At 40.7% G+C, this 23,373-nt stretch overlaps 1 protein-coding gene across 1 annotated transcript in view; it reads left to right on the top strand.

Moving 5' to 3' along the window:
• The first annotated feature begins 503 nt into the window (after positions 1–503).
• Positions 504–23,373, top strand: part of PDK3 (pyruvate dehydrogenase kinase 3) — a 77,103-nt gene continuing 54,233 nt past the window's right edge. The window contains exon 1 of the mRNA XM_015415446.1: positions 504–903. Coding sequence (XP_015270932.1) covers positions 798–903 — 106 coding nt within the window. The 5' untranslated portion in view covers positions 504–797. The remainder of the gene's footprint in view (positions 904–23,373) is intronic.

The following is a 23,373-nucleotide window of genomic DNA, read 5'->3' as shown; positions in this document are numbered from 1 at the left end:
CCCGCCGAAATTTTCAGGAAGGTACTCAGCCTCCCCCGGGAGCCACCCTTGCTCCTAGCAAAGCAATGCCTCTGGCCCAGCCCCAGCCCCCCCCCCCCCCCCCCCCCGGGAAATTGGAAAGTCTGCTCCCTTGGGCCAAGGTCGCTTCTTTGGCCCGCCTTGTTCATTTTCTGTCTTCTCTGTGCAACAATAAAAAATAACGTCCCAGTAGGAACCGATGCCCCCTCAGTATACATTTCGGGACCGTCGCGCACCTGCGCCTGTGTTCGCTTCGGATCCGCCTGTAGGCCCGGATACCGACGGATACCCTTCGGCGCCTGCGCACAGTTTCAGTTGTCATAGCGACGGTAGGCGGTACTTTGGGGGGGTGAGTGGGCGGGCGAATGGAGGAAGGGAGGGTCGAGGATGCCGGCTGCTTGTTGCCCAGTCAGAAAGCCGCGTCGGTCCGGAAGGCGGGCGCAGACTGGAGTTGCTGTGCCAAGCCAAAGCAGCCATCGGCGAGGACGAGTCGGGTTACTGCTTGCAGTGTGGGGGGGAGGGGGGAAGGGTCCGTGCCCGGCCGCCTACTATGAGAGGAGGCGATCGGGAGGAGGCGGCTGCGGTGGCTCATGCCGCCGCCCCCGCGCAGTAGCCTGGCTGTCGGGCGCTGGGCCGTCGTGACAGGCACCAGGGCCTCCCCCGCCCCCTGCGCTGTTTGTGTGCGTGAGTCTTCGCACGCGCCAGACGGTTGCTCGGCCGGTTGTTCTGGGGCCCGACCTCGCTCGCGCTCTCTTTCGCCCGCCCTTCCTTAGCTCACCATGCGGCTGTGCGGGGCGCTCCTGAAGAGCCCCATCCCCAAGCAGCTCGAGTATTATTCCCGCTTTTCCCCGTCGCCGCTCTCGATCAAGCAGTTCCTGGACTTCGGTGAGTGACGGAATGACACCCGCTCGCGCGCAGCGCGACGCAAACAAACATCCCTCCGCCGCGTCTCTCTCCCCCTCTTGTCCTTGGAGGGGGCTGGTGAGGAAGCCGGCGACGATGCTCCCCTGTAGATCCTCACCGGGATGAGGGAGGGCTTGAGATGGGGGCGCCAGAACTAAGGAGGCCAACGAGGCTTTGAGAACGACAACAAGTTTCAGTGGGGCCTGCTGAGGAAAGAGGTCCCGGAGCCCCGTTTGAGCCGCTGAAGAGATGGAGGGTCCTGGGTGAACCAGGGCCTGTCGAGAGCAACCCCTGAAAGAAGAACTGGTGGGGAGCTGTAAGAAAGCTGGGGCTTGGCTTCTCTCACTTTAACAGATGTGTGGGATAGACAGAAGTTCAATCGATGGGGCTTTTCCCCACTGGGGGGATATGTGCCAGTCATGTAACCACCTGTTGTGTTATTATTTTAGTACATTTTTAACCCATATTTTCTCCAAGACACACTGGGTGGCATACATTGTTCTGTGCTCTTTTATCCAGACAACAGCCCCTATGAAGCTTAGAGTGACTGGCTCAAGGTCACACAGCAAGTTTCTTCCCAGAGTGGGGTTTGAACCTGGGTCTCTCAGATCCTAACTCTGACATTCTAATCACTGCAGTGTGCAGCTGTTGAGTGGCAGAAGATTCCTGTCTGAAAAACAAGGTGGCAAGCTTCCTTGGCTCAGTTCACATGTTACATTCTGATCCTTTAAATGCCAAAGGGTTGGGGTAATTCCCCAATCTAGTGTGAGATCGCCCCCCCCCCCCCCAGTTTCTGCTAACCATAGTTTGTCATATTGCCTGACTGGGCAATTACAGTTACTTCCAAATACTCCCTCTGGGGTCTTGTGAGCAAAAATTCTACTTTGTGAGCTACTGGCATTAAAGTTGTGAGCGATTGATTTGGCTACTGCATAAATTAGCTTGCTCTGGAGCCATCCTTCCTGAGCTAAGACAAAAATCTGTGAGCTGGACGCTAAAAAACTGTGAGCTAGCTCACACTAACTCAGCTTAGAGGGAACACTGCTGCCAACCACCAACTTGTGACTTAAAACTGTGGATTGAAGTGGGACTGCAAAATGTGGCTTGGAGACTGACATGAACCATACTTGTACGATTTGGATGACATGGCAGAATAGAGGAAAACCTTGGAACTGAAGGAATCATTATTTAAGAAGGAAGCAGGCTTCTGATCCTGCAAACCTTGCTTGCCTGAACTGAGTCATGGGCTTCCTTCCTTCCTATTTGGAGTTTTTCCAGAAATGTAGATTCCCATGCGACAGCTCTTATTAAAGCTCCTTGGGACAATTACCATAGAATTGGAGCAAAGTCCACTATTGCATCTTTCTGTTAAGCTAATGCAATTGTTACATTTTGTCCCTTCCTAAAGTTCTTTAAGTCTTTATTCCCCTTTTTGCTCCTGTTAAGTCCTTACATTCCTCTTGTGTTTCCACAACTCTCTAGTCATTCTCTTTGGTCCTGTTCCAGTCTATACTGCTTTCCTCTTGCCTATTGAAGTTCATATATATCACCACTCAAGCCTTCTAAACCTTATAGGTAACCTTGTAGGATAACTTTGCTTAGAACTGCACTGTTACATTTGATGGTCTGTGGACATTCTGGGGCCAACTCTTGTTTTAGTTGTTGCCAGTATGGATAATGCACACAACTTTCTGTGCATACGTATTTTTACTGCACTACCAACTAGAATGACTTCTGAAAAGGATTCTAGCAATGCTGGCACAGAAGAAAAAATATGTAATGTGCAGTGATATGAGAAACAACTGGGATTTCTATATGTACAATGAGCACAGAATGTAACCAGCTCAGTAGCAGGTTAAGTGGCCTTTTTCTAGCTGTCTAGGAAGCCTAGCTTTCTAAAAATAAGGATATATGAAGTTCCTAAGTTTCTGAGTCAACAGATGGACTCACATTCTGACTGTATTTGAAGAAGTGAGCACTGACTCACGAAATTTTGTTAGTCTTTAAGGTGCTACTAGACTCTTGGTCTTTTATATTGCTACAGACAAACTTGATGTATAAAATTGTAGATTTCAAATAATTCTGTGGTTGCATAATCATGTTTTTAAAGCCTAGCCCAAATAAGTCTTGCACCAGTTCTGAAAAACTCTTGGCTTTGAAGAACTACCAACAGGAGCTCTGAATAATTCATATTTATAGAATACACCATTCAGATTTGGCACATCAAAAAGTTATGTTAAGGTGGTCAAACTATTTCCTCTCAGGTAAAGGGAAGAGGAAATTATTCAGTTGGAATGTATTGTCTAAGAACTAATTTGTCAGTTATTTTAAAATGGTACTGGGAAACAGTGCAGTTAATTTGAAGAAACACATTTCTGTGCTTTAGGTAAAGGTAAAGGTTTCCCTTGCTCAAAAGCAAGTCGAATCCGACTCTAGGGATATGGTGCTCTTCTCTGTTTCCAAGCCGAAGAGCCAGTGCTGTCCAAAGATGTTTCTGTGGTCATGTGGCCGGCATGACTAGACGCCGAGGCGCACAATAAATATATCTACTTCTGTGCTTTACATTGAGATAAATCATGAAGTAACAACCTTGGAAACAACAAAATTTCCTCCATATGCACATTTCATAGATTACAGCTCAAAATGGTCCTGAGCTATCTACTCAGCCTTACTAACCATGTAAACATGTGTGCTGTCTTGATTGAACTGGAAGCTGGTTTTATGCAGCTTGGACAAAGTGTTCTTCTTGACTGACCAACGAAGTTGCAAAGACCATGCCTGAGCAACTTCAATAAATATATTTACTTAGATTTTTCATTAAGATACCACAAAATATGTGCCTGTAAGATTCCCCTACTATTGTATTGCCACTGAAAACATTTACAAAGGTCATTCACTCTTTGGGGAAGATTATGTAGCTTCATCAAACCTTCAGGGAAGAAAGTTTCATAATTAAAGAGTGCTCACTGAGAGACCTTCTCCATGTGCTTTGCTATTCATAGTTGCCTCATACAGGGTGCAACCCCAGAATTGCATTCAACTGACAAAATAGATACGCAAATGTAGCTTAAACCATGACATGCATTTCCCCCCCCCCCCCTAGAAAATTAGTGTGGGCCTTCTGAGAAGTTGTTGTGAATAGGATATATTGATTCAGCTATGTATATAGAAGGTCCTGCAACTGTGGGCATCCAGTTCTTGGAATTTTATGATATGGTTAGCCCTAGGCAGTGACTTTGTGCTTTTTGGCCTTTTAAAAAACAATAATAACCGTCCTTCCTGCTAGCCTCTCACAAGTATACAAGCTACCTAGTATGCTGCCAGGGACAGGAAACTGAATATTCACAGTGTGTTTCTTGAGTTTTTAGCTGAACACAAAAGCAGCAAATACTTAATGGTGAGAGAGATGTGTGGTTATTGGGATTTTAAAAGTACCCTATACACACAAAACCAGTTGCGGAGGGTGGGGTATAAATATAATGAAATAAGTAAAAAATAATATGACATCAGAATAAAAGCCCCATCAGTCCATAGATCGATGTGGTAAAAAAAAGAGCAGGAATTCAGTTTTTCATATTTCATCATGGTCATCAGAGATGCACGTCATATGCCACAACAAGTCATGCACCGGCTCTTATGGGAATGAGCTTTGAAAATCCTCAGGCTTGCATATTTTCTCTCCTTCCTTTTCCCTTTTGGAAATTAATTACTTCAGATTTCATGGCAAATTGTAGTTTACCATTTCATCCAAATTACAAACTGGTTTGTTCTCTAAATCATAATTTGAAACCATAATTTAATCATTGTTTGGAGGCAAGAGGACAAAGTGTAGTTTGGAAACAACAGGTTGCTGCAAAATTGGAAATTATTAATTTTTAATCTGTGCACATGATATGTATTGTACAGCTCTGAGGATTTTTGAAACCCATTCCTGTAACAAAAATAAAGATTGTCATATGTGGGCATAATATTGTTTCAGAATTATTTTACTAAGCTAGTTAAAGGATTGTCAAGGATGAGTTAGTGGAAAGATTGAAATAATGCCGCTTTTGGTTAGGTAGCTTGATAGAAAACATTTCCGCTTTTATTGGACATTGAAGAAACAAGATTATGGCCTAATTCAAATGTGATGCTTGTGATCAGAGAGAAGCAATAAATAGCATAACTGCTTTTATCCATCTAGGATTTCCCATTAGTCCTTTATATTTATAATTTTTTCAAGTCCTATATCGTACATGTATCAAACTCTGCCGAGCTAATGATATATATTCAAAGGACTGCTCCTTTTTATATGTCCTGTCATGCCCTTTGAAATGCACTGGGAATCACCTAGGCCTGATCATGTAAGCATAAATGTACCCCATGAGCTCTGCTCTCCTCTTACTTGGGCATTCTCCCTTTCCTTTCTTGAATGACCAGTCCCCCCCGGTGTAATATCAGTCACTTTGCTAACCATAGTAAACAAATAAAAGTTTCCTAAATTTGCTTCTGTGAGTGCAAAATGATGCTGAGAAAAGTATCAGTACATCCCTAATACTAACTGGCTTGGATTTAGGGTTGCCAGCCTTCATGTGGGGCCTGGGGATCTTCCGCTTTTACAGCTGATCACCAGCTGACAGAGATCAACTCCCCTGGAGAAAATGGCTGCTTTGAATGGTGGACTCTATAGCATTGTACCATTTATTACCATGCTGAGCCCCCCCCCAACCCCTTCCTCTCCCAGATCCAACCCCAAATTCTCCAGGTATTTTTCAACTCAGACCTGGCAACCCTACTTGGATTCCACCTAGATTTCCGTGGGCCAAGGATTTCCGTGGGACAAGGGCTATTTACACTATTCTCCCCTCATGTGGGAGACCTCTGATTCCCCCCTAAGCTATTTTCTGTGGCTCCTGTGTCCCCCAGGAGCAGTACTTCAGGCAGTGTTTTGGGCTGCTATGGCAATTGTCAAAAATTGCCTCCCTCATTGTATCCATGGAAACTCAGATCACCTGTAATTCCAAAACTGAAAGAAGGAGTGAATGCCAGTATGAGAAGGCAGAAGTAAGTGTGCAAGCTGTTAGACTGCTTCTAATTACCCAACTATGGTTAGGCAGTGCTTCTAATTATCCAACTATGGTTAGGCAGTGGAGCAATATTATGGTATCTGTTTCTGTTTTCTCTCTCCAGTGAAATCTAGTTTGAGCATTTCCTTCATTAGATTTTGGGAGGTGATTTCCTTTCTTGTTTGTACTTGCTTCTGTTAGGTATATATAAGGAGAATTGTGTGTATGTGTGTGTGAGAGAGAGAGATGTGTGTGTTAAGTGCCATCACGGCACTTCTGACTCATGGTGACCCTATGAATTAATATCCTCCAAAATGTCCTATCGTTACCAGCCTTGCTCAGGTCTTGCAGACTGGGCCATGGTTTCCTTTTTTGAGTCAGTCCATCTCATGTTGGGTCTTCCTCTTTTCCTGTTGCCTGCACTTTTCCTAGCATTATCGTCCTTTTCAGTGACTCTTGCCTTCTCATAATGTGACCAAAGTACAATAGCCTCAGTTTAGTCATTTAAGCTTCTAGGGAGAGTTCATGCTTGAGAATCGTGTGCTGGCTTTATTAGGAGATTTTTGTGGTTTTGTTGAAGAGTTAATATGTTAGATTGTTTTGTACACTGCCTTGCATTAAAAAAATGTAAAGATCAATGATTGACCATCAGCTTCTTGGTCTTTATTAGGCAACGCAAGGAACTTAAATCAGAATGGTTAGGAATTACTGTGGACCATGCTTTGAAAGATTGATTCTCGCAGATGTGACATAGCTCGGAAAGTCCAATATTAGATTTTTAGATCCATTGTTATGTCCTGATATTGGAGTCAGTCATATGATTTGGAACATAGCAGTGCAACCCCAAGCACAGTAACAGTGACTTCAGTGGACCTAAAAGAGTGTTTCAGAGGGTAGCCATGTTTCTCTGCAGTAGGATAGCTCAATTCGAGCCCAGTAGCACCTTAGGGACCATCAAGATTTCCAGGGTATAAGCTTTCCAAAGTGAAAGCTCCCTTCAAGAGCTTATACTGGGAAAATCTTGCTGGTCTCTAAGGTGCTACTGGACTCAAATCTAGCTATTAAAAGAGTATAACTCTGTTTAGGAGGACGCAGTCCATTAAAATGTTTAAAGAGTGATAGAATAGATACCATAAAAATGAAGATTTATCTTATTAATAATCCATTTCAAGTGATAATGTTGACTTAACAAGCACGGCAATATTACTTGTTAAATTAACCTGGAATAGGAAATGGCAACCAAAATGTAAATGGTAGCAGGAAGGAATAAAATAGGCAATGTTTTAGGTCTCAGATCAAAACCCTTCATTCAGAATCTCTGCAAACTATTGATGCAAACAGTGTTGAAAGTTGTCAGTAGCTAAGTGGCATGCAATTACTACCAAAAGTAGTGAAAACTATTTGGAAAGGCTTCAGACTCAAATGGTGTTGCAGAAACAATATAATCTAATATTTAAATTTACAAAATGTAAATATTGACCTGACAACAAACCCATACTTAATTCTTTTTTAACAGGAAAGGAGTGGAGAAGAGATAAATTGGTAACCAATTTCTAGTCACTTCAGTTTGTTAAAGAAAGGCATCTTCAAAATACCACTTGAATTGAGGGTGCGTGTAGATTACAACAGTGTCATCAGCACTGAAACCTCACTGAAGATGATTAACATATTAAGATTAACTTAAACAGTTGATACTGCTGCAAAAACACCTGTGACCTCCAGCTCTAGAATTTAATCAGTAGAATAACTAACATTGATTCTGAGGAGCAGTTGAGTCAGAATTATGAAATATTTCACAGGGATAATAGGTTTATGAGGGCAGTTTACTTTACTACTAATTTAGTATGGGTAAGTTTATATATGCCATGCAATGTTTAGCAGGGAAAATAATTCAGCCTTAGTTAGCAATAAGCTTTAATATCTACTTAGTGTTTCTGTTTTATTTAATTAATCATATAGATAAAAATAACCCAACAAATCTGATTCCATTATGTTTCTGGTGTTTCTAATTCTTAAGACTTTGGGTCAGTTATAAGTAAAAATATTAATCTAAAACACCCATTAGGAGCAAACACCTAAAATGTATGCTAAGTACCCCAACCTTTTCAAAGTTGCCACCAAATCCTGTCCAAATGAAAAGTATTTAAAAGGCTTCTGAAAAATATTTAAGTCATAGCATTGGCAGGACTCCACAGGGTTATATAATTGTGGCATATCTTCAAGGACATCTACAATTGATTGATGGCCCACAGGTTTTGTACTTCTTTCTCTTTTTATGGAGTATTAAGTCATATAGCATTTCTTCACATTAGCAGCCTTTCAACTTGAAAATAGTAAGGAATATATATGAAAATTATCAGAGGAGTTATCACTGTATTTTTGTGTTTTCAGGATCAGATCCTGTTATATAATACAGACTCACATGATGTACCGCTATATAGTATGTTCCATTTTATAACTTCTACTGCTTCTATATAATATTTACAAAGTACCAGCAGTGGATTATACTGTAGAATAAGGAACCAGCTTTTCTCTCCAAGTAGATTTAAAATATGTATAAGATGGCCAGGACAGAAGTTGAAAGGTTGATGTTTTACAGAAAAAGAGCAAGAAGTTGTGTCTGATACAGTGTTACATTTCAAGTCCTACTGTTACAAAACTGTTTTTTAAAAATCCGTATATTACACAGGTTTTTACAACTTTTTGGTACTCCAGTTTTAATTTTCTATTGTTGGTGGTTCTGTTAAATTGAAATGTCCAGTAGAAAGATAGACATCGAGGAGTTCTTTGTTCCTTTGTTTACCTCTTCATGCCTGTAGCTCTTTACATTGTACCAAAGTTCACTCCTGTAGGTCCCACAAACTTCAAAAGAGACTTGTCATGGTATTATTTTTAATTATTTAATTCATTTATACTCTGCCTTTCTCCCTAATGGAAACCCAAAACAAATGACATCATTCTTGTCTCCTCCATCTTATCCTCACAGCAACCCTGTGAGATAGGTTAGGTTAAGAGTGTGACTGGTCCGAAGTCACCCAGTGAGCTTTCCTGGCACGAGTGGGGATTCAAACTTGGATCTCCCACATAGCAGTCCAACACTCTAACCACTATAAAGGCTGCATATGGAAAAATGAATATCAGAGTCTCAGTGAGGCATGTGGAAGTTTCCCACATGGCTCTCTGAATCCTGGCCTAGAACTGCAAAATATTACAGATTAAAATTGAATTGGATGGTCTGTTTTGCACCTGCTGGAGTTTGAATGAAGGACAAACATGAGCATATTTGTTTTAAAATGAGTTGATGCCATTTTTTGCATGCATAAATGTATACTAACAGATTCACATTTTTAAAAACAATATTTTATCTGGCAACAATTTTGTTACTTAAAAATTATTAATTCATTAGGATTCAGTCCGCTGATGAAAATAGGAAAGAATTTGCTTCATGGCATAGTGCCTGGGATTTAATATTTTCTGGATCATTTAGTAAGATTGTGTAAGTAAGATTAAGTGCATGTTCTCAAACTGTGTCTTGTTTTTAAGAGAGAGAAATTAGGAGATGCAGTTTTCCTTTTTCTGTTTAAAATCAGCTTTGTACAAAATTGGCAGCCATAACAGAGGTCTATTATGTAACATTTGTTCACTGGATCTTCTCAGCAACTGTGCAGGTATTTTTCTGTATTGATGAAAAGTCTTGTGGAATTGTGCCAGGCAGATTTCATAATGCTGTGATGACCATGTTTACTGGCTTGAAACCTTATGTCATTGGAGTATAGTACTATTCCATGTTAGTGAAATACAGTTGGTGTAATCCACCAGTCTGCAAAATTAATTTTAGTCAGGCTTTCTTAGAGTAGCAATGTAGATTATACTGTTAATATATTTCTTACACTGGCATGTAGATTACAGACAAGTGTTGTCTTCAAGACCATTCAGCATATTTAAATATACTAAGAATTCACAAGATTTCCCATATGAACCTATGCATTCACTCCAGTCATCTTCAGATGCCCTTCTTTGGTTGCCCCCGCCATCTGAGGCTAGACTGGTGGCAGCCTGACAAAGGCTTTCTGAGTCATGGCATCAAATCTATCTTCCACCAGTGGGTGAACACTTTTTTAGTTTCGTTTCACATACCCCCAATAACCATTATTGGCCCTCCTTCCTGATTCTTGTGTTGTTTATGTGTTTTTACGGAATAATTTTATTATTTTAAATGTTCTTTTTAATTGTTCAAGTGTTTTAATGTTTTTATGTTTGCTGCCTTGGGGACCCTGATCAGATGGAAAAGTGGCATATAATGTTTTAAATAAATCATAAAGAAATTGGGTTGGATTCTACTAGCTTTTCCAGTAGTGTAATGTGCAGGAGGGGCAATCATGCCCAGTTCCATTCCTCACTGTAATCTTGTCCTGTGAGTCTTTTTGTCCTTGTGGGTCTCACAAACCCTGGAATAGCCTTGGTGGAGGAGGGGTGTCAAAAGAGGCCTACCTCTTTTGCCAGTAGAAGAGTTGGTATGGTCCATTATAGAGGAATTATCATTTCTCACTATCTTCTCACTAATTTATGTGATTACATTTGATTGGCATGTAATGATAAAATATACTGAACAAAAGGAGGAAGTGAAAAATTGGAATGACAGACGTTATAGTGCAGGAACACATAAACATTGGTTTTAGAAAAGATATTTCAGAAAGTTCTAACCTATCAGTTAAGAATCTGAGGTATTTTTAACTTCAGCATTTTATCTTACATTTCAGCTCACAAACGACTTGGACATCTTTAGTTCCATTTTTTTCTTTTTTCACTGTGTTTGAGAGGATCCCTCCTGAGATCTCATAGAACTGATTAAGACATATCTGAGACTGTTCCTAAACAATTGGCTAAAATAATTGGTTTTACAATATATACTTCGTTCTGTTGATACTTTTCTTCCAGAATTTACCAGTGTTCAGTACATAGATCCTATGGATTAAATTAACTGGACAATTTGTAGAAATGACACCATTGTGAAAATAATTCTTGAACATATTTCATTTGGAGTATGTTTGATTCTACTTAATCCTTAAATTCCAAAGTAATTACCATAAAAACTAATGAGGCTTTTTTAGTGGATTAGCGTATTGGATTACAGATTGCAGTCCAAATGTCTGTGCTGAGTAAGGAAAAGCAATAAAAATACAGTTCTTTTGTTCTCATTTTGAAATTACTACTGTTATGTTGTCAAAATCAAGTCAAAGATCAACTAGAAACAAACTTTCACACCAAATTTATGGTGAACAGCAATAAAACCTATGCAATTCTCTCTGTGCTGATAAGAGGATGATTAATACATGTTAATGATCAGTTAGTTTGTGTAACTAATAGTGTGTATCCTGGGATTCCTATAGGAAAAAAGATGGCACAGGTACACTTTTTCTTGCTACAAAATATCTTTTTGAAATCTTTCTGGACGGGGGATGCAAAACAAAGTCCTGCTATAGTTTAGTGAATTTGTATGTAAGGTACAGTATAACTGCCTGTAGTTGAGCTGCCACATTCTGAACCAGTTGTTTCCTGGTTGTCTTCAAGGGTAGCCCTGTTGCAGTAATCTAGCTGTGAGGTTATAGAAGAATGAATCAGTATGGCAAGATCAGCTGTGTCTAGGTGATGAGGGAGTTGGCAAATCAAATACAGCTGATAAAAGGAGATCATGCTCACCTGCTTTTCAAAGAGCAAGGCAGGCTCCATGAGCACCCCAAGCTTTTAATCTGCTCAAAAAAAGCCAACATCACCCCATCTACGTAGCACAGGTGGATTCAGTCTTTTGAGATTATCAGCCATCCTGAGCAGCATTACCTCTGTCCTGTCTGGATTTAGCTTCATCCTGTTCTGCGTTAGCTACCTGCCCACATTTTCTATCTGTGACTCCCATAGCAATGGTTATTTAAACTACAGGTAGGAAGATTTTTATTATATTAGAATAAAGTTTAGTAGGTTATTAGTTTACTAAGCCAAGGGCAAGTTGGGGGTAGCAAGCTATATATTTAGGATACAGCCCAATGAAATCCCTGGGTTCAATCAAAACTGTGCCTATGCTGGATTATGTTCTTGGTATTTCAAGCGTTGATGCTGTTTAATTTCTTGAGATGGAGCAAAAAAGATGTACCATTGATCTTGTCTTGTGCAGTGTGATATGTTGGTCAAATATGCTGCTATCTAAGCTGAAGCCACAAAACTACTCTTCATTTGCTTCTTGGGCAGTTTCATATTACTTTTGAAAGAAGACTGTGAACATATGATCTGAGTGACTGGCTCTCCTTTGCTGTGCCCTTGACAAGCATGGTGATTCATAGAGAGCAAAAATAATCCTTGTACACTACTGATAAAGAGTCTCTTAACAGTATTGCTCCTTACTGAATGGTGGCTTGGTGTAGTGTCTAGAGTTTGGACTATGATCTGAGAAACCCAGGTTCAAACCCATGGAGACTTTCTGGATGACCTTGGTCCTGTTACATACTCTCAACCTAACCTATTTCACAGAGCTGTTATGGTGATAAAACAGAGGAGAGAAGAATGATGTAAGCCACTTTAAATCCCCATTAGGGAGAAAAGTGATGCTAAGTAAGTAATGTAAATAAATAATTATGTCCAGGGGTCATTTCCTGCGGGAGTGCACAGGAGCGGAGCTCCGGCAGTAAGGAGCCCAGGGGGCGGGCCCCACCCCCTGCTCTCAGCAGCCCTCAGTCAGGCCACAAGGAGCAAGAAGAAGCAGCCAGATAAGTTGCAGAGCCCCCCCCCCCGGCCCGCCTTCAGGTACAAGCTCTCCCTCCTCTGCGAGGGCAGGTCTGCACGTCCCCCCCCCAATAGCTAGCAATCCAAAACAGTCCAGTGGAGCCTGAGAGGTGGGTGTTGCCTTATGACACACTTCTGGTGATGCCAGGGGGTGTGACATATGCAAATAAGTTATGCTAATGAGTTATGCTAATGAGCTCCTGCACCTCTTTTTTTATGAAATGACCCCTGATTATGTCAATAATTAGTTCAGTAGCTTTGTAAAGAACTATATGATAAATTATAAGCAGATTGAGTTGCATATTGGCAATTTTTTTTAGCTAGCCAACACTAGCTTTCTGTATCTGGGTATGATTTTTACTTAAAATTTGAATAGCAGAAATAACAAATTGAAAAAGTGAATAGAAGAATGTAAGACACTGAAGAACATACTGCACATACTTACATTGCATTAGTTTCGGGTTAGATATATTAATTATGGACAATCAGTTCTAACTAGTAAATAAACAACCCATTTGTGTTACTAAAAATGATTACCCATATTTAGTTATAATACATGCCAGTTCTTTAGATCGCTATGCTCTTGTACTTTTTGGTTGTTTATATAACAGTAATTTCTTGACCAATCTTGTCAGGAGAATGAATTGTTTGTAAAAAGCTTTCTTGTTATAGATGGATGCTGCATTTAGTTATTATGCAGTGAAAATGTACGGGAGTGAGAGCAAAAAAAATCCTTTTATTTGATTTTAATCTCTTTGTTTACACATCTGTTTGTATTAATGTTGACTGTGGGGTAGGGAATGTAGAGGGTTTTTGTACATGCTTACTCCATAGCATAGGGTCCCCAGTGTGGCACACGTGGATGTCATGATGCCTGTCAACACCTTTTCTGACACCCATCGAAAGTTCTTAGGAAGTAGGTGGGGCCACATGGGGTACTTTAGAAAGTAGGTGGGGGTATATTTTGCCCAGCAGGCTTATGATGGGTCATTGGAAAGCTGATTGGCTGTGCAGATTTTTTTTAAAAAGCTGTAGCTGCCACCACAACATAAGTATCTTTACTGCATAATTGAAGATAAACTGTGTTTATGTATGAAAGAAAATGTTTTAATGAAACAGAAGTAGTAACAGAGGTTGTAACAATAAAACCAGGTGTATTGTAAAGATTACACAAAAACAGCGCATCTTTGACCATACATAAGTGATAGCAGAGCATAGAACACAGGGGAAAATAGAATTATAAGCTGTGCAATGTAAACACCATACAAAATTGTATACTCATAACTAACACTGGTTTCCAGTGCTGAACCTGCGTTTATGAGTTTTTTGTCACTGGTGGTATGTAATAATAACCATATAAAATTGTTCAGTCTTATCAAAGCGGGTCTTGCAATAGCACTTTGTATTTCTGACATATTTAATTCTGCATAACTGAAGACAAACTGTAAAGAAAAGTTGCTTGCTTCCTTACATAAAACTCAGTAATCTGTTCCTTGAACCGTGCCCTTTTTCAGTGATGGGTACTTTTCACTTATACATATGGTAAACTCTGATGTAGAGCTTTGTCGTAGCAGAGGTGAAATGCTGACTGTTTTACAAGGAGGTTTATGAAGAATACATAAATGCCATGGGATATGGTAAAAAGCTTTCCATCGAAATGTTCCTGACTTGTGAAAAAGGAGACATAGTGGAGGTATTGTCAATCTCCATCTTGGTCCTGAGTAATGGTAAAGAATATACTAGGCAGCTTTAATTTGACATTTTAATTTTTCTTTTTTGTCTACAAAAATGTTCTGAATAATTTGATTTTAAAACAAGCAGCTGGTTAATTGATTTAGACTGCAGGGGCATCTTGTAGAATGAAAATGGGAAATTTATTATTAGATTTTAGGGTTGTAGCTGACATTGAGTTCACCTATGAGTGTGTGCACAAGTGCTTGACAGATTTGGTTTGCTTATCATGAAATAACTGTGATAATATTTTTATTAAGAGTAGCAGCCTTGCAAGTTGACAGACCTCTTCTTGCAACAAGGGTTAAGAAAGGAATACTGGAAGAGAAATATACAGAAAGGCAGTTGGAATATGTGTGTTTTAGCTCAGTGGTTTCTCTTCTATACTTCAGTTTTTTATTGTATTGCATTAGTGCAGACTAGACATTCCAAATGTCTTAGCAGTGATTAGGAGCAGAGTGCTAGATCATGCATGTCTTCTGTCTCCCGTCCCACCCATTCCTGTTCTTCTCAGAACTTCCAGACTATGGATTTCCACAGATTTCTATAGTTTTGGGTGCCTTGAAGTTGCTTTAATTTACTTTGTATCCCACTGTAACAAAGGCAAGTCTGTCCCCTCATCCAGTATTTGCCAGTCCCCTTTGTACTCTGGTAGTTTGGAGAAAGCTGTCAAAAGTCCCTGTCCCAACCCAGCGTAAGGACTTTTGGTACAAAGGGGTTGCAGCAAATCAAAGTTACAAAATACCAGAGAGAGCCTAAATCTCACCCTAATCTTGGTAGGTGCCACCAGTCCTTTCAGTCTATCCCAACAGCCCAGGAGCGAAAGGACAAGTCTCCCGACTTCTCGGGGAATTAACAAGAAAAGTCAGCCCTGCAGAATGGGACTGCATACTGAGTTTCCAAATACAAAACAGCTAGCTGGTAGGTGGTCAAATGCCAAGGCTCTGGAAGAAGGCTTCGAGGGCAAATGAAGGCAAATCCATGGCAAGATAAAAATAGTTATTTATTTAAAGTGCAGAAATATTAAAAGAGACTAGGCTGTGAAGGGATAAATAAATCTAAGCATATCCAGCATAGCTAATTCATAAAGTCAAGGTTCCAAGTTAGCATTATTGGTTCATCTCAGCAGTTAGTTCCAGCAGGTCAAAGGTGTTCAGGGAATAGCCCTTCCAAGCAAGCAATCAAGATGGATACCGGTCTCACAAAGGGAGCTGTGTAACCACTGACATGCTTCAGTGCCAAGAGGTTACAAAGCCAGCCATATAGCAAAGGCTAACTAAATTTATGGAAAGGGTCTCTGATTGACCTCAGGCCTCTTAGACCAATCAGAAACCTGAGAGATGATGTAACTCTCTGTATGTTGCTAAGCACGTAATGCATCAGGAGATGGACCAGAGGGGGGGGGGGGATAAACTAAACCATCCTGCAGCTAGGCCTTGTCCCTTCCCATACAGGTGCCCCATAACTTCAGTTGCTTGGAATGTGCTAAATGGAAGGACCAAAGGAAAGTGGTACTCCCTAGCACTTCGGCTGCAAACAATTTAGCTGGCAAGGTCACTCTGTTCTAACTGTCTCTAACCATCCCTGGGAAGATTTCTGTAGGCCTCTCTGCAGTCTGAACCAAAGATTTTATTTCTCAGAGCAGAACAAGAAACCATTTTTCTTTACAGAAGCCAGAAAGGAGCAATCAGGGCCCTCAGAACACTTGGAGGGAGAGGGAGAAGCAGAGGGGAAAGAGCTGTTTAATACAGGTTTGTGTGAGGGTTTAAAGCAGGGGTGTCAAACATGCGGCCCGGGGGCCGGATCAGGCCCCCAGAGGGCTTCTATCAGGCCCGCCATGGAACTGGCTGTCTTCTGCTTCTTCTTCCAGTTCTGCTGCATTCTGTGTCATCATAGGTTTGCAGCTTACAGATACACACCTGAACAGTATAGCACAGACATTTTGATGCAATAATTCAGAGCAAGAGGTATCAGTTATCAGACACTGTTCAATAAACAAAATATTGCAAGAGTGCTAATGTTTTAAGCAAGTTTTTATTTAAAGTAAAAACCCCTTTGTGTTTGTGTCTTTTATAAAGTTTATCTCTCCGCTACCTGGCATTACATTTTATGACACACATGGCCCAGCCCAACAAGGTCTCATTTATGTCAGATCGAGCCCTCATAACAAATGAGTTCGACACCCCGGTTTAGAGGTTCCTTAAGCTAGTTAGGGATCTTGCTCTGTCTCCAATCACTTACTGTGAAAGTAGACTGCTTACTGTGATGGCCTGGTGTGGCACGCACTGGTATATGGATCTTATATGTAGTCTTACGGTGCGATTGGAAAGCTGTTGGGACAAGCTGAGGTCTGCTTTTTGAAAAGGCTCTAGTGGTCATCTGAAGGGTTAAGAAACATGTGGAGAACTTGGCAGTTCCTGGCTAACTCTTCATAGTTCAATCATATATAAAGTTATAATTAGATTTTATCAAGGCAGGGGAGAGGGTACCTTAGGAACACAATTACAATTCATTTCTGGGATGGTTAGCAGTAAACAAACATTGCTTTGGCCTCTTTCACAGGTGTGCTTGGTGGTATGTTGGGGAAGTGTGGTATGGGTAGATAGTCCTCAATCCCAAAATCAATATGTGCTGCCATTGTGAGGACAGTGGCACTGGGCTGTCTGGAGGTTTTCCTGTCAACAGATATTTTAGTGACTGCTCCTGCCACACACTCATGTTGCTATCCATCGCCCTTTTAGCTTGCTTTTAGTGTGGTTTTATGTGATTGGGGTTTTTTGTGAACTGCTTTGAGAACTATGTTAGGTAGAAAAGCAGTTTCAAAGTAGTCTAGAATGTTGATGTATGAAACAATTTTTTAACATTTACAGGGACTGATAGGAGGCTGACAGTAGCAAAGCTATGTTGGAAAAGCTGGTACTGTCTGGGGCCACCAGCTCAGAATGTTACCAATCAAGTGCTACGTGAATTGCACAGGTTGCCTGTTTGCTTCCAGGCCCAATTCAGAGTGCTGGTTATTACCTTTAAAGCCAGAACCCTCATACTTATCGAACTGCAACACCCGGTATACTCCCCTGTGTTGTCACTCAAACAGCCATCTCCTTGTGGTGCTCTCTCTCAGGATTGTCTGCATAGGAAGAACTAGGTCAATGGACTTTCCCTGTGGTAGGCCCATTTCTCAGGAATAGCCTACCAGAATAGGTGCAGAGGGCACCTTCACTGCCTGCATTTAAGAAAAATTGCAAGATAGTTCTGTTTCACAAAGTATTTGGTGGTGAGAAAACTGTTTTGGCGGATTTGGTTGGTTTTTTAAAATGTGTGTGATTTTTGTTTATAAAATTGTATATGTTTGTGTCCTTGCAACCTGTTGCATTGTTAGTTGCCTTGGGTCTAAGGAAATAAGGTGGGATATAAATACTTTAAATAAACATTTTAAATAAATGCAGCCAAGCTGGTGGGACAATCACAGGGCAGTGCCCAGTGAGAAAAGGAAGCCCATTAAATGAGGGTTAAAAACTGTTTTCACAGGGAAAGGGCAGCTCTGAGGACGAGCTGAAACCCTTCCTTGATTGTTGTAGAGACTGGTGGATCTGTAATGCTGTATTCGTGGTCCTGTGTCTGAGCTGATCTTGCTGTTCTCATGCCACAGCCATGTTTGTCCTCTCTGGTGATCCTGCCCTGGAAGTGCCAGATCTGTCCTCTCAGTTTGGTAGTGGTAGAAAGTGCTATCAAGTCGCAGCTGACTTATGGTGACCTAGTAGAGTTTGTTGGAAGATCTGAAATTCTAGTGGAGAGAAATCATAATCTTTTGCCATACAAGTGTTCAGATGACTGTAATGGAAATTTTGCTTCTTCTCATAATCAGAAATGGCTTCTCTAACTCAACAAGATGGGTAACCTTGTTGAGTTGCAAGTCAGCTGTGCCAGAAAAGTAAGGGATATGATTGCAGACATTTTTGGTCATTGAGGAAGCTTCTCACAGATTAATTACACAGTAGAATAGTGCTTCTATTTTACATCATTTACTAATTCTTGACAAAAAAGATCTTTGGCAGAAAGAATATGTACATATATGCAGGTGAACAGCAGAGGCATGCATCAATAAAATACTTGCATGATCATATCTAAAACAAAAAAATTACTAAGCTATAACAAGCCATTGTCAGGCATGCATTAAAGGAGCAAGAAAAACTGGGTACTTAAGGGGGGGAAGCTGATTGGGCTCTATCCTGCCAATGTACATTATCTGTGAACAGATGCTGAATGATGTACTGTTGAACTGATTATAATGGGACTGCCTTAAAAAGTATGACCTTGATTGTGCCAGTTGCACTACACTTAAGGATTTTTCAAATTGCAAATCTTAGTTATTATATGCATAGCAATGCTTTTAACATTATTTCCTGGGCTGCATGAACATAACTTAATCAGTACCTTGCAGCACTTGTTCATTTTGCAGGCGGTTGTCTTTTGTGACCATGACTAACACATTTGCAATCTTTCTCTTGCCTAAAGTGGAATACTGACAGCTCATTACAGGTAAAACACAGGTCTGTGAGTTTACCTGGCCTTTTTGAATATTACTGTGGAGTTGTCTGCTCTTAGGGAGGGGGTGAAAAATGAAAATATGTGTAGTCTCTAGTCTGAAGCCTAAATGTCTAACTGCTGGGTACTGTCTAGAACAGCCAAGTTGTTTTAAAATACTAGTGAATAAGCCTTGACCAGAAAAAGAGAAATAAATAATCTGAAGGCTGCTTTACTGAGTGCCTGAATTTTTGAATACTAGAAGGTGTTCATAGAGTAAGGGTGTAATGTGGTAAAAGTTGGCCTGCCGTCTCACTGAGATCACTAAGAAACAAGTATGCAGTTCAGTGCTTTGTTTTTATTGATGTCAGTGGGACCACCCCCCTCAAGATAGTGCTTATTTGCTTGGCAGATGTTTATTATATTTGGCCTGCCTTTTAAAAATATTCTGCCTCCCATTCCAGTATCAGCCACTGTATCACAATAGTGTGTGTCAAAATTGTTGCACATAGTTGCATGCATGCAGCCTGCTGATGTCTTCAGACTGGTAGGGCATCTGCTTGGCATGCAGAAGGTCCCGGGTTAAATCCGAGACAACTCCAGTTCAAAGGATCAGGTTCAAGGTGATGTGAAAGACCTCTCTGCCTGAGACCCTGGAGAGGAGCTGCCAGTCTGAGTAGACAGTGCTGACTTTGATGGACCAAGTATAAGGCAGCTTCATGTGTTCATGTATGCAATGGAACTCTAATCCAAACTGCTGTTATGAGGATACTGAAATCACTGTCTCAGGGATATGGTGGAATCAGTAGGATGCTGCTACTAGAAGGGGGGGGGCTGTAGGAGAGCAAAAAAAAAAGAACTGTGGGAATATGGTATTATATATGAAGAGAGCTTATTTTCAGTTTATTCAGTCAGAGGACATGGGCATGATCCTTGGAAGTTTGGGGCCTACCACCTGTTTGTATGACCTTGGCTCTTCCTGGTTACTTAAATCTTCTGTGATGGGGGATGGCTGACTGGCTTTGAGAGGTAGTTAATGCTTCGTTAAGAGAGGGGGTGGTTGCCCCAGCCTTGTAACAGGCGGTATTTTGTCCACTTCTAAGGAAGCCTACCCTGGATCTAGGAGATCTCAGTCGTTATCAACCAGTCTCAAATGTTCCATTCATGAGGAAGGTGATTGAACAGGTAGTGGCTGGACAATTCCAGGCTTTACTGAATGAGGCAAATTGTTTAGTCACTTCTAGTCTGGCTTTAGACCTAGTTATGGGATTGAAATAGCCTTGGTCACCTTGGTGGTTGACTTGTACTCCCTCTGTCCATCTTCTGGTACAACTTTTTTAATTCTCCTGGACCTCTCAGTGGCTTTCGATGCCATTGATCTTGCTATCTTTCTGGACCACCTGTTTGGGCTGGAATTGGGACGCACCATTCTGTGTTGGTTCCAGTCCTACCTGGAGGGTAGGCTTCAGAATGTGGTGCTGGGGAACTGCTGCTCAACCCTTTGGCTTGTGGCCAAGGTTCCATCCTGTACCTTCTGCTCTTCAACACCTGCGTGAAACCATGGGGTGAGGTCATCCAGAGATTTGAGCTGAGTTATTACCAATATGTGGATGACACTCAGCTCTGTCTTGCCCTTCCGACTGATCCTAGGGAAGCTGTAGAAACCCTGAACCAAATAAATTGATACAGGGGGTGGGAAACCCTGAACCATTTCCTGAAGGCAGTTTTTGAGTAGATGCGGGCTAATAAACTGAAGCTTAATCTTGACAAGATGAAAGTGCTACTGGTGGGTGAAAAGTCTGACCTGGAATTTAAGGCATCACCTGTTCTGGGTGGGGTTGCACTCCCCTTGAAGGTATGGCTCTTAGACCCAGGCCTGCTGCTGAATAAGCAAGTGGCAGCTGTGTCCAGGAAGGAGGGATTGATTTTAATGGTTTTAAAATGTGATGTATGTTTTAAATTGTTAGCCACCATGGTGGCCCTTGTGAGGGCAGAAAGGGGTGTGTGTGTGTGTGTGTTTATATTTAATAAATCATTCTAAAATAAATCTTTCCAGAATTTTTTTTGTCTATTAGCAAATATCATCCTGCTACATTGTTATTGGGCTTGTCACCAACAGAAGAATCAACAGTGTGGTGGTTAGTGCTGTGGGATTCTGGGACCCCAGGGCTATTTCCCTCTCCCATTCCCCTTTAGTAGTTCTTTTATTGGTTGGGTGGAGACTGGCAAGGGACTGAATCAATAGAGAGAAACCATAGTTCTTAAACAAAACCAGTTTATTATAATATAAGCTTCTTAAGGACAGAAAGCACTTAAGAACATACAAATCTTTTAAACTGTGATTAGTGTGATCATCTGAGTACTTGTCACTGCACTAACTATGATTACTTAGGGCAGGGGTGTCAAACTTGTGGCCCAGGGGCCGGATTAGGCCCCCGGAGGGCTTCTATCAGGCCTGCAGTGTAACTGGCTGTCTTCTGCTTCTTCTTCCAGTTCTGCTGCTGCTGCGTCATCGTAGTTTTGCAGCTTATAGATACACACCTGAACAGCATACTCAAGATTACAACAGCACGGACATTTTGATGCAGTAATTCAGAGCAAGAGGTGTCAGTTATCAGACACTGTTAAATAAACAAAATATTGCAAGAGTGCTAATATTTTAAGCATGTTTTTATTTTAAGTAAAAAAAAAACCTTTGTGTTTGTGTCCTTTATAAAGTTTATATCTCCACTACCTGGCATTATATTTTATGATACACATGGTTTGGCCCAGCGAGGTCTCATTTATGTCAGATCCGGCCCTCATTACAAATGAGTTCAACACCTCTGACGTAGGGTTTATCAAGTGAGGGTCTGATTTATTAATTACAGTCTTAAATGTGGTTTCACAGGATGTCTAAACGCAAAAATCCTGGCTTGTTCTCTAGCATCACCATCACAGGCTACGGAGAGAAGGGAATGAAGCCAGCATTTGTCAAGACAAACCAGGATTTGACAAGTTAACCATAGTTAACCATAGTTAAACCAGGGAATTTGCATTGTGTCTGAAGCAAGCTGTCAAATGAGTAATCCATTATGCAGTACTAGTGAAGTAGTACAATTGGATTTTTTGTCACTCTTCAAAACTGTGGTGTCATGGCCAGATTTGACATTTATCACAATTGATTTATTTTGCAGGAAATGCAAAGATTAATATTGATATATTGTTTAAAGTTACTGCAAAATTATTGTGAATTCATAAGCACTCATGACATAATGGTTGTTGGCTAGTATAAACATCAGATTGCATTATTCTCATAGAATGGGAGTTGCTGTAGAACTGCTCCTTTCAGTACTATTCATAAGTAGCTATGGATGGCACTGGAGGGAAACACACTGTGGTTTCTCCCTAAACATGTTGACTTTTTGGAAAATGCATTAACATTGGCATATTGGCAATATTAAGAACCTCAATGCGGGCTCCTTTCCCATGGCTTCAAAAGGCTTATCATGAGGTAGAGAAGCAGCAGCACTGTTGTGGTTTCAGCATAGGTGGACTGATGTGATTATAGGGTTGCCAACCTCCAGGTGGGTTAGTAAAACAGTAAATCACCGTGTACAATTAAACAATATTTGTTGGTTTTTATATGCAATGTTTAGAATTCAATTATTAACAAAATTACAACAATAACACTACAATATGCGATATAAAGCTTAGCAGTACATACAGAGTAATACAGTACTAGTTACAGACAAACGACGGAGTTCTAGTACACTATCCGTTTGCGTGTCCTTCTTCAGGTTTGTCATTCTGTAATTATTTCTTCATTAGAATGAAGTGCTGCAAGCTGCAATGGAGTGTAACATGCTTAATAACCAAAAACATAAAAATTACTCTAATATATAGAGGAGCATTTTACATTTTATAAACTCACCCATATTTCAAAATGCTAATTCTTATACAATTTTTAAATGTACGCTATCGCGCTTAGATTCTAGAAAAAACCAGACAAGCACAATATGTATTTCACAATTCTCCAATGACAACACATACAAAAAAAATTCAAAATAAAGATAACATTTTAAAATTTACCAACCTGGTGACTGGGGAGCTCCTATAGCAAGCTCTAATGTGACTGGGTCTACAGCATATAATAATTGGCTAAGCTTCCCTCAGTTTGGCACAATGTCTCAATGGAAAATTTGTAGGCTGCAACAGGTGTTATGTTTTAAGATGGCATGTTCTATCTTAAAGGTACTCTGACCATTTACAGAAAAGAATTCAAGTCAAATTCCTGATTTAATCCTGATGGAATCAGTATGTGTAGCCTGAAGATAAATACAGCTTCTCTTTGTAATAAAACCTGGGATATATCCACTTGATTATAGGATTGTGATCT

The sequence above is a fragment of the Gekko japonicus genome, unplaced genomic scaffold (genome assembly GCF_001447785.1).
Source record: "Gekko japonicus isolate JY-2015 unplaced genomic scaffold, Gekko_japonicus_V1.1 scaffold1295, whole genome shotgun sequence".
Lineage (NCBI taxonomy): Eukaryota > Metazoa > Chordata > Lepidosauria > Squamata > Gekkonidae > Gekko > Gekko japonicus.
The sequence above is the reverse complement of the archived record's forward strand: the minus strand, read 5'-3'. Positions and strand labels throughout refer to the sequence as shown.